General features: G+C 40.9%; 1 protein-coding gene across 2 annotated transcripts in view; it reads left to right on the top strand.

Annotated features, from left to right (window-relative positions):
• The first annotated feature begins 1,255 nt into the window (after positions 1–1,255).
• The window catches only part of dhrs11a (dehydrogenase/reductase 11a), a 91,428-nt gene continuing 81,182 nt past the window's right edge, over positions 1,256–11,501 (top strand). For both annotated transcript variants that reach the window (XM_041197338.1, XM_041197337.1), the window contains exon 1: positions 1,256–1,580. In XM_041197338.1, the coding sequence (XP_041053272.1) occupies positions 1,449–1,580 (132 nt within the window). In that variant the 5' untranslated portion in view covers positions 1,256–1,448. The remainder of the gene's footprint in view (positions 1,581–11,501) is intronic.

Raw genomic sequence — 11,501 nt, 5'->3', positions numbered from 1 at the left:
CATAGCATACAGGGCTACGGGCCAAGTGCTGGAAAATGGGATTAGAATAGATAGGTGCTTGATGTCCCGCACGGACACGATGGGCCGAAGGGCCTGTTTCTGTCCTGTATAACGCTTTGATACTGTATGATGTGAATATGAATAATTGCAGAGCGCTGCACCGATATTGTGCAAGAATATTGAAATAATTTTCAGGGTTCACGAGTAATAAAATTTTAATCTATTGACATCTACAGTTAATCCATTGAGCGGAATTTGGACACAAATTTTTGTAGGTAGCGGCCGTAACTTAATTACTTTAAGAGATCTAAGCAGTTTCCTGAAAATAAAATACCGCAGGTGTTGTAATATAAAGCAAAAAATAGAAAGGCTAGAAAGACGCAGGAGGTCATCTATCGAAAAAACAGTCGACATTTTCGATGAACATTTTAGACACGCCATCTGAATCATATAGTCTCTGTTGTCAGCACAAATGTTGATTGACTTACTTCGTCGTTAACGCATTCTCTGTTTTTATTTTATATTTGCTGTTGATTTTGTTTTCATGTTCAAGCTCGTTCTGTAGATTCTGTTTGCGTTGTTTAAACTCAGCTAAAATTTAACAACCTCCAAAGCAGTAACCTGTTTCTTGGTACCATTGGGGAGCAAACTGACAATGGATCGACGAGTTCTATGTGTCACTGTGGTAGAAGCTATCTTGACATCTGCACTGAATATCTAAAACTTTAAAACTTTAATACTAGTTTAGTTTCAAAGGAGACGTGGCTGAAAATAAGATTAAAGGGGAATTGGGGAATCGTATTATTTGAACACCAGTAGGGGACTGGATTTGTGTTGTGATTTTGGTAACTCGATCTCATCTCTCCACTCTAGGTGTTTGTTGCAGGCTCTTGATGCAATAGGTTTGCAAGGTGATCCTTGTTTTAAGCTGTTTAAGAAACTGCATATTGTTAAACAAAAGAACATACTGTACGCTTTCATTTCCGGACCCATATAATGTGAAAGTAGACTTATGACACATGCACCTTGGCAGATCTGTCCAGAGATCAGAGTCCTGTCGCAATTCAGCTGCCACCTGATCTCCGGGAGGGAGGGTGACGCGACTGGCGGTCCATGCGTCTGCGCTGGACCGCCGCTTTACCCTTAGGGAGTTGTAGTCCTCAGCTTCGCTGATTCCTCCGGAGGACCAGGAGGGGCGGACTACAAATCCCAGCGTGCACGGCGTCGCCTCCAGCGGGACTGGGTTATTGCTGGGGGGCGGGCGGTGTTGGAAGTTGCTCTTCCCCCCCCCCCGCCCCACGGAAAGAGTGAGTAAGACAGACAGACAGACAGACAGAGAGAGAGAGAGCAGTGGAAAGGTTTCTCTGGTGTTTTGTCGGCCCACATCCCGATCTCCGTGAACAGACCTAGTGAAAGGGGGGAAGGTGGGGGGGTGGGTTCTCGGCGACATGGAGCGCTGGAAGGGACGCGTGGCTCTGGTAACCGGAGCCTCGATGGGGATCGGCGCGGCTATCGCCCGGGAGCTGGTTCAGCACGGCATGAAGGTGGTGGGCTGTGCCCGGAGTGTGGATAAAATTGAGGTAAGAGGGACAGATTCTGTGTGGGGGGAGAGAGCAGCCAGGCCCGGCCCCGGGTACTGAGCCTCCCCGTTTGTCTCCACCCCACCCCCTCAGCCCTTTAAAGATAACGTTGAGCTGGAGCTCGGAGACAATCATTTGTTGGCCAGACATATGTCAGTCTGCAACCATCTTGGCTGAAACCATACTCCCGGCAGCTTCAAAGCGGTTGTTTATTTCTGCAGAACCTTCCAAATCTCTGAACGAAACTAAATCACCAAACTTGGACCGGGGAGTTCCCCACATCCCTGTGCGGCCGAATGTCTCTGTCGACAGTTCTAAGGAATTGGGTCACCAATTCTGTTTTTTACAAAATTCTGCTGAATTTTTTTGGTAGATTTGTATCAGGAAAACCTAGGGTGGTTTTCCAGGAGATCTTCACCAGGGAGCGATACCGCTGTCATTTGGCTTGGTTTTCATCCTCGATCCACATTTCACCCCGCCCTCACTTCGTACCTTGAAACCTCTCGCCCTCAGTAATTACTTCCATTAACTTATTTGGCTTTTTCCCACACAACAACCGGCGCTGCATCTGAAAGTAATTAATTCTGTGAGACGCCTTTTGAAGACGTTCCAACCTACTGCAAGCACTGTAAAGATGACCAATATATTTGCACTTAATGACATTTCTGGTTGGCAAGAATTTGTGTCACCTACCTGCCCGTATTCAGAACAAGTTTTTAGTTTGCCACTGGAAAACGTTGGGCTATTCGCTGCAGGTCTGATTAATAACGTGCAATTCGTTTAAAAGTATTCGGAAGCTAAAAATGCCGACATGTTTGACTGTTTGCTGATGCACTTTAACTTCGTTTTATAATTGGTTATCTGCAGCTGATTTAAGAAACATGGGTTGCATCATGAAGGGGGCACTGATCTCGCCACTGTTTTAGTAACAGGTTTAAACTGAATTGCTCTACTACCCTTTTGTAAATGATTTTCCCAGTCCGTCCAATGAGTAATTTCTAAAATTTCAGTAGGCAACTTGCCCTTTTCCCCGCTCCCCTGGCAAAACTGCTCCGCAGTTGAGGCCTCAGAAACATTCCAGAGTGTGGTAGGTTGAAGTGCCTCCTGATTTTCCATCGGACTTCACTGCCAGACTGAGGTCTCTCCAGTTATGTTAAGAGTTGAAGAAGCAATGTCTTGCTACAGGTAGTTTTCTTGTTTATACCTGTGTTTCAGAATAATTGACATTAAATGTCTCCTTCATTGTATCAATAGAAGCTATAACATGACTACCTAAAAAATAACTTCCCAGTATCGTGTTTGTAAAGCTTTAAGTTTTCACAATTGTCAAATTTAGAGGTCAGGATTGTTGTATTTTGCTGATCTATTCTGTGCCTGGTAGGTTCCTACTAATCACAACCAGGAGCCAGGGTTAGAGATCAGCATTATGTATACACAAACAGACTAATTCTTAGAATTGATCTCTGTTGCTTATGTTTCAGTGTTTGCTTGTTGGATGGAGTTTCAAGGACTCTTCTTAATTCTATCTGTACAACTGATGATGTTATTTTTAATAGCAGGGGAGCATTTCTGCTTTTATTTGAGGAATATGTTTTTGTGAGATTGCTGTTTGTTAGAATTAAATGAAAAGGAATTCCTTTGTGGAGCAAGTAGCTGAGTGGTACAGATCTTGCCTCTGGCAAGTAAAGTACATGTGCTTCTACATGAAGTAGGTTTGAGAAGTATTGCTTTATTTAGCAATTCAGGGTGTCCATCTCAAAGACAGCAATGTCTAATTCTTAGAATTCTGATAGCAAGTGGTGCCCAGGCTCAACACTACACAATCTGAAAGACCATGGAGCCATGGAGATTGGGTGCCAAAGGCAGCATGTTTAGCAGTCTGGTAAGTTAAAGACTACCTGATGATAGAGCCAAGCACTGGATGGATAACCTAAGATGGAATGTTTCTGAGGGTTGCATGCCAATTTGCTCACCTGTGCCAAGCCCTTCTTAACTTGCAGCACTTCTGTTGATCTTAATGCATGTCCATACCGCAAAAGAGCAACCATTCAAGATGCAACATGCCGTTGAAAATCTTTTCAAATGCACTCTTTCCAAGGCATACCTCATGCCTTACCAGACCTTGGTTGCATAATGCATGGTCATTTGGTTGGTATGGAGTTTGAATGCATACCTGTTATTATCCATGCACTCCTTCAACTTGCAGCACCACGAGGCATTTTTTTCTGCTTGTAAGCTAAGGTAGCACTTTGTAAACTATACAAAGCATCTTGGGTAAACCTAATTTGATCATTACAAAATTTTGCTTGGTGCACTTAATGAATTCATTTTATTAAGCTGCAGAATAGATTAGCTGTAACTATATTTCTTTTTGTTCATAATTGCCCCCCTCCCTTTCCCCTCGGGAATGTTGGAATCAACTTTGTGTAAATCAAATTGCTTTGTTCATTGTTCAGCAGTAGTTCAAAGGATGACTAATGCTGAATTATCTATTTTTTCAGCTAATATCACAGTTTAAAGACTGTACCGTTAGACTGATTCTTCCTCTTATTTTGATATGCCCTTTGCCAGGAGCATTCATTTTTCAAACTTTCCAGTTTGTGTAATTGGCCCTGCAAAACATGGGTGCAAGCTGACAAAACAAAATTCAGTTGATTTATGGGTTTTAACTCAGATAGAAATAGAGGCAGATTAACTTTGCACATCAAATATCCTGATTTCCCAAAGTGCTTCTGTGAGTCTTAATTTACATATTTTTGAGATGGTTGTAATTTTGAACATAGCATATGGATTAAGAGTAGGAGTAGGCTACTCGGCCCCTCAGGTCTGCTCCGCTATTCGATAAGATCATGGCTGATCTGATTGAAACCTCGACTCCACATTCCCACCTACCCATGATAATCTTTCACTCCCTTGCTTATTAAGAATCTATCCAGCTCTGCCTTCCATTGCCTTTTTAAGAAGGGAGTTCCAAAGACTCATGGCCCTCAGAGAAAAAATATCTCATCTGTTTTAAGTGAGCAACCCCTTACTTTAATACAGTGATCCCTACTTCTGTACTCTCCTTGAATTGTTCTTAATGTGATGACTGATTAATTCCAATTTGTTTGTTTATACTTCTTGACCAAAACTTGACACTTACAAGCTACAGTTTCATGTTGTAGTTACACATTTCCAAGATGTTTTCAGTTGCTCAAACTCCGGGCAAAGTTCCTGCAGTCACTTGTGCACTGAAATTCTGAAAGAGCGAACTTCTAACACAGTATTTAAAAATATCGAGAAATATAATGAAAAAGCCCCCACTGCAATTATTCGTCTTGAATTTCAGCCAGGCAGAACACTGTTTACACTGCTTGTCTCCTGCCTGACTAGAAATTCTATCTCCCCTGTTTAGAAGAGAACTGTGAATAATTCTGGACACATGCATGTGCAAAGTGGCCTGCTGAACATTAGAAATCTTAATATTTTAACTAGCATGGAGGGAAGAATCAATTGTTTTTTGAACGTTTTAAATTAAATAAAGTATCCAAGAGTTCAACAGACCTTCTGCCCTCCTCACCCCAAACAACTGGCAAACCTGATTTGCATTCCAGGCTGTGACAGTCAGACCAAGCAGTTTGGTACTGCTCTGTCCAGAGTTTCACTCCTTTTTTCTCTAGAATCAGGTATACCATGACTCTGTTTATTCTGTCACTTTAACATTGTTAAGCTGAAATTGCTTGGCATTGGCTCATTCTTCTAGTGGAAATGTACATTTGCACTGAATGTGGTGTCAATGACAGGTGCATGGTATTCAAGGTCCTGGCGATAATCTTTTTAATTCAAGGGCTTCAGACAGAATTTGGGACTTGTATTTTTGTTATTTGTTATACTCTTATGCTTGCATTTGGAGTTAGATCTGCATATTGAGATATGCAATAGTGTGATATTGAATGGACCCCCAGGACTGCTCAGACATGACGTTTTTTTTTAGATGAAAGAAAGACTTGCATTTATACAGTGCCTTTTAAAAAGCCCACAATGCTTCACAGCTGTTGCATTACTTTTTGAAATGTAGACACTCCTTCAACTTGTAACACCTCAAGGCATTTTTTCTGCTTGTAAGCTAAGGTAGCACTTTGTAAACTATACAAAGCATCTTGGGTAAACCTGTATTGATTTTTACAAAATTTTGCTTGGTGCACTTAATGAATTCATTTTATGTAGAAAAGGTGGCTGACAATTTGGGCACCAACAAACAGTAAAATGTCAGAATGACCAACTAGTCACTTTTTGTTAGAAATATTGGTCATGGAATAAATGTTGGCCAGGGGACACAGGATATTTTCCATGCTGCTGTTCAAAATAGTGACCTGGACTCTCTTACGTCCATCCGAGGAGGCAGAGAGGCTCTCAGTTTAAAGTCTAATCCGAAAGATGCACCTCTGACCACAGTACAGTACCCTCAGTACTTGGTGCTGTTTCAGACTAAATTATATGCTTAAGTTTCTGGATCCTCAATCTTCTGACCTGGAGCCATCAACTGTACCACAGCTGACAACGTGAGAAGGTTTGCTTCGAACAGGTAGTTATAAAGCCAAAATTGGACAGTGCCACAGTGATGGACTGTGGAGGGGAATTGAGTGGTTGATGTTGTAAAGAGGTGATGGAGGATAAAGATGGACAGCGCATTATGGCTGCAGTCAGCAAGGATGGATGCTCTTGGTGCTGCAAGCAGGCAGAAACCTAATTGTAAGGACAAAAGGCAGTCATAGAGAGCAAGTACATGAGAGCAAGTGCTGGAATTAAGATTTATTCTTATTACAATTTTGTGGGATGATTTTCTATATTAAGGAAACTAAATGCAAGTTGCTCTTGTTCCAACTCTCAGACTACAAAAAGTTTTTTGTTGAACAGTAAACATTGCTCTGAAAATCACCAACCTATTCACAAAGTAACTACACTGTCAAAGTTTGTACAGTAACCATGTATGTTGTAAGCATATTCATCAGCGTTACCTTTAGAGTGACTCTAAGTAAGTAAGAAATCAGCTATGCTGATGGCAGCAGGCACCTGTCTGTCACTGATTTACACTCTTTTATATTTTTTATTTGAATTGGAGCAATTTTGTATTCTGCCTTCCAGCTTCTTGACCTTTTAATACTTCTCTCTAATCTAATGAAGGCATCTGGGTCTTCTGTTGAGTTAAGCAGTGACCTTTCACCTCTGGGATCAAAATTCAAATACAGCCCAGACCAATGGAATGAGAGTCTCCTTCATCTGCTACCTGTGAAGTTCTATGTGAAACGAGTTTGAGGAATGTGACGACTTTTGACCCAGAAGCAGTACAGCAAGGGCAATCTCACCTCTTTAAAATGTCTGTGGAATCTGTGTAATTGGTTTTTAGAACGTGTGAAAGAGACTTTCAAGAGTTTGTATGATTGCAAATGGATAAATTGTTATTTTCTTGAATAATAAGAAATACTGGTGATCCTTGACTTGGAAGCGGTACCAACAGAAAGGAAGTTAAAATACAAAAATGTCGTGTGGCCAGACACAAAGCAGAGCTGCAGGAGAGGTGGGGACAGAGAAGGTACATTTGCAAGGAGCTGTGTGTGTGTAATACAGTTAAACAGGACAGAAGGCTGAAGATAAAAACAAAAAAACTGCGGATGCTGGAAATCCAAAACAAAAACAGAATTACCTGGAAAAACTCAGCAGGTCTGGCAGCATCGGCGGAGAAGAAAAGAGTTGACGTTTCTGTCGAAGGGTCATGAGGACTCGAAACGTCAACTCTTTTCTTCTCCGCCGAAGGCTGAAGACATGGTTAGAGCCTGGGTTGTGAATTTGACAATTTTAACCCTGCTGCCTCAGTTTTGCCAGAGTTGACTAAACCATTTAAAGGAGTTCATTGAAGGGGTCTGATATAGGCGTTTCTGGGGAATCTATGCCACCAAGATTATTGTGAACCTCACTAAGGAGGTTCTGCAAGCATGTGCTCTTAGGGTGATTACTGTCTCCAGGGGCCTCTGATGGAAGACGGCTGCCAGTGAACGTGACTTGAGGATTGAATTGATTGAGTGGGAAAGTGAGAGATCCTGTAGACCAGTGGTCGAGTTAGAGAACTTTGGAACTGCAAGTGGTGCCACATACCTGTGTGCAGTGATGTGGGTTCTTGTGGTTGTGTGAGGGGTATTTTTGTTGCATCAAATATTTAAAGTAAAATTTACCTTTTTATTTGAAGTATCATTTTCCTGTTAATTCCTGTTTAAGTTGCATTGGTTCTGACTTGTGTTAAAGTAAAAATCAAATCTTGTTGGTAATCTCTTCATTTGGGACTTATTCAGTAAATTTGGTTTACAGTTTTTCCACTTGGATCGTAATAAGAACGAACCCTATCTGGCAGAGTGGCTGGCATGAGAAATAAAAGTCACAGTGGTGACTGCATTAAAGGCTACTATTTACCTTGAGGCATAATAGAGGGACCTTTTTATTCTATATCTGTCTGTGCTCAACCTGACTCTCACTGGGAACCTGAAATGGGGAGAGTTCCTTCCCTTAGCATAAACATTCTTGGTCTTGAGCATACAAAAACTATGTCCAAATCATCACAATGAGAAATCTTCAGTGAGTGGAAGTATTGTGGTTTTTCCATTTGTACAGGAATAAATGCATTTAAACTAAGTATTGTCCTTTTCAGATGATTTTCAAAGTTGAATATTGATCAGTTAAATAGTGCTGTCAATGTACCATGTGGTTTGGTTTTAAAACATACTGACCAAAAGGACCTCTCTCCACTGTTAATTAGATGATTAACCAACTGTAGCCCCCTAATTGCACTGTATATTAAAACTTGATTGCTGTTCTGTACCCCTGTTGGAAAGAGCATGAGTAGATATCTGGTTAAGGCAGAAGCAAGCATATTTGTCAGGCTATGATCAAAAAGCCTGCCAACATTCAATGTGTGGTTTTTCACATGAAGAATGACCATTTTTATGATCTACTTGAACGTGACGAGCACCTGTGGTGGGTGAATAGAGTCAGCAACTTCAGTAGAACAGGGAGAAAACATGCCAAGTTCATATATCTCCACATATGTAGCTATACTACATTATCCTAGCCCATCAAAGCTGTTAATTTCCCTGTGTACAATTTCTGATCCAAATGTAAAATGTTGTCCAGTGCTGTGTTTTAACGCAAAGCAAATGGTGAATCTGCCAAATGTAAGCTGACAACAGATGTTTTATGTAGAATATAGGTTTGTTTTTTTCAATCAAATTGGTTAATTTAATTGATTTAAAAGACATAGAAAGTGCCAATTACCTGGAGTTTATGAAAATACTGTTTGAAACACAGCTTCTTGCTAAACTAGGAATTTACAATGATTTGACTGCTTCTACGTTAGGTTTCAGTATACCTTTTATTCCTCTGGTGTATATCATATATTTAACATCTGTTCAATAAATCAGTTGCTGGGGAGCAGTACCTTCCTCACTGTCTTTCCATATGGGATTGAATGACCAAAATATAGTCTGCCGTGTCTGTCACGGGCCACAAGTTTCTTGGGAGGTCACGTTGAACCGCAGCTTTATAGGAAAGCACAAGCCACAGTTTCTTGAATTTTACAAAGATAGGCCTTTAACTCAGCCCCTGGTGGGTGTGTAAAGTACAAATCTGGCCACAAATTGGCACTAAATTGACAAACTTGTTTGGGGAGGCCATAATGATGGTTAGTGTGAGTAGTGGAATTCATGGTGTATGGGGTAACCTATTGGCATGAATAGAAGATTGACTAGCTAACAGGAAATGGAGGATAGGCGTAAATGCATCTTTTTCTGGTTGGCAAGATGTAATGAGTGGTGTGCCACAGGGATCAGGGTGTGCCAACTTTTTACAGTTTTATATAAATGACTTGGATGAAGGGACTGAAAGTATAGTTGCTAAATTTGCCGATGACACAAAGGTAGGAAAGTAAGATGTGAAGAGGATATAAAGAGGCGACAAAGGGATAGGGATTGGCTAAGTGAGTGGCAAAGATCTGGCAAATGGAGTACAATGTGGGAAAATGTGAAATTGTCCATTTTGCAAGGAAAAATGAAAAAGAAACTTCTTATCTAAATGGTGAGAGACTGCAGAGCTCCGAGATTCAGAGGGATCTGAGTGTCTTAGTGCATGAATCACAAAAAGCTAGTATGCAGGTACAGCAAATAATTAGGAAAGCTAATGGAATGTTGTTTATTGCATACAGTATTGGTCTCCTTATTTAGGGCAGGATGTAAATGTGTGGGAAGCAGTTCAGAGATTACTAGATTAATACTTGGAATGGGCGGGTTGTCATATGAGGAAAGGTTGGACAGGCTAGGGCTGTATCCATGGATTTGGAAGGGTAAGAGGTGGCTTGTTTGAAACTTGTAAGATCCTGAGGGATCTTGACAGTATGGGTGTGGAGAAGATGTTTCTTCTTGGGGGAGAATCTAGAACTGGTGGTCACTGTTTAAAAACAAGGGGGTGCCATTTAAGACAGAGACTAGGAGAATTTTTTTTCTGAGGGCTGTAAGTCTTTGGAACACTGGAAACAGAGTCTTTGAATATTTTTAAGGCAGAGGTTTATAGATTCTTGATAAAGCATAGGGGCAAAAGGTTATTGGGGGTAGCTGGGAATGTAGAGTTGAGGTTACAATCAGATCAGCCAGGATCTCGTTGAATGGCAAAGCAGACTTGAGGGGCCAATTCATTTATGGGGTATGGGCTAGCATTATGGGGTAGGCTAGCATTTATTACCCATCCCTAATTGCCCTTATTTAGAGGGGATTTAAGAGTCAACTACATATATGTAGGCCAGGTAAGGACAGTAGATTTCCTTCCCTAAAGAACATTCGTGGGTTTTACGACAATTGGCAATGGTTTCGTGGTCATCATTGGTCTTTTTTAATTCCAGATTTTTATTGAATTTGAATTTCTTCTTCTGCCATGGTGAGATTTGAGCCTGGGTCCTTAGACGATTGCCCTGGATCTCTGGAATACTAGTCTAGTGACAATATCACTATGCCACCACTGCCCCCCCTACTGCTGCTGCTCCTAATTCATATGTTTGTATGTCCGCATGTTCACTTTCTTCATTCTGTACCTGATTACCAGTGTACCTAATATGGAAGTTGATGTTGACCGTGAATGCTAGGTGCAGCTAAATATTCCTATCATGCACTAACATCCTACACATTTACGAACACAAAAGTCACTAGCATTATATTACAAGCATATCTAAAGAGTGCATCTTTAATGCAGTAACACCCCATTAGACACATAGCGAATACAATTAATATACTTTGGTACATAACCAAGCAGCATAGTGGAACAAAAACAGCAACTGAAACTCGATTCATAGTCACCTAATTAGACAACAAAAAGATTTTTATTATCACTGGCAGCTTGGAGATGGTTGCTGTGTTTTGATTACCTATTTTATTTTTTTGAAGGAAACTTTTCAGCAATTCCCTTGTGTAAAAGTTCTGACGTTGACTAACTGCTCCACTGTGCAGTTACCAAAGAGTTCATTTTCAATATATTATGCCTGCATTGAGCAACATCACAATGATCAATACCTGTTAGTTGATATATCTCATGAATTCCTTTGCTTCATCTGATATTAGTGCCCATTTCATATTTGAGTGCAGCATGTCGTCTAGGCTCTCTAGAAGGAATCTTTACCCTTTCACTAAAGATCACTGTTGAGAGAAGGTATGTAGAGATGTCAAAGGACGGTGCAGCATGCTAATGTCTATCACGGAGTGCCTAGAACAATGGCTCCAACACCTTAATTTCTCTGGGTATCAATTTCCTGATCTTGGCTGTACTGCCAAAGGCTGGCGTCTATGAAAAATTAGACATTTCCCAACAATGAAGGAAGAAAAATCGCCAGATGAGCCATCTTAACTTGTTCTA

This window comes from Carcharodon carcharias, chromosome 10, assembly GCF_017639515.1.
Source record: "Carcharodon carcharias isolate sCarCar2 chromosome 10, sCarCar2.pri, whole genome shotgun sequence".
NCBI classification, from domain to species: Eukaryota; Metazoa; Chordata; class Chondrichthyes; order Lamniformes; family Lamnidae; genus Carcharodon; species Carcharodon carcharias.
Note: the sequence above shows the minus strand (reverse complement) of the source record. Positions and strands in the feature narration are given on the sequence as shown.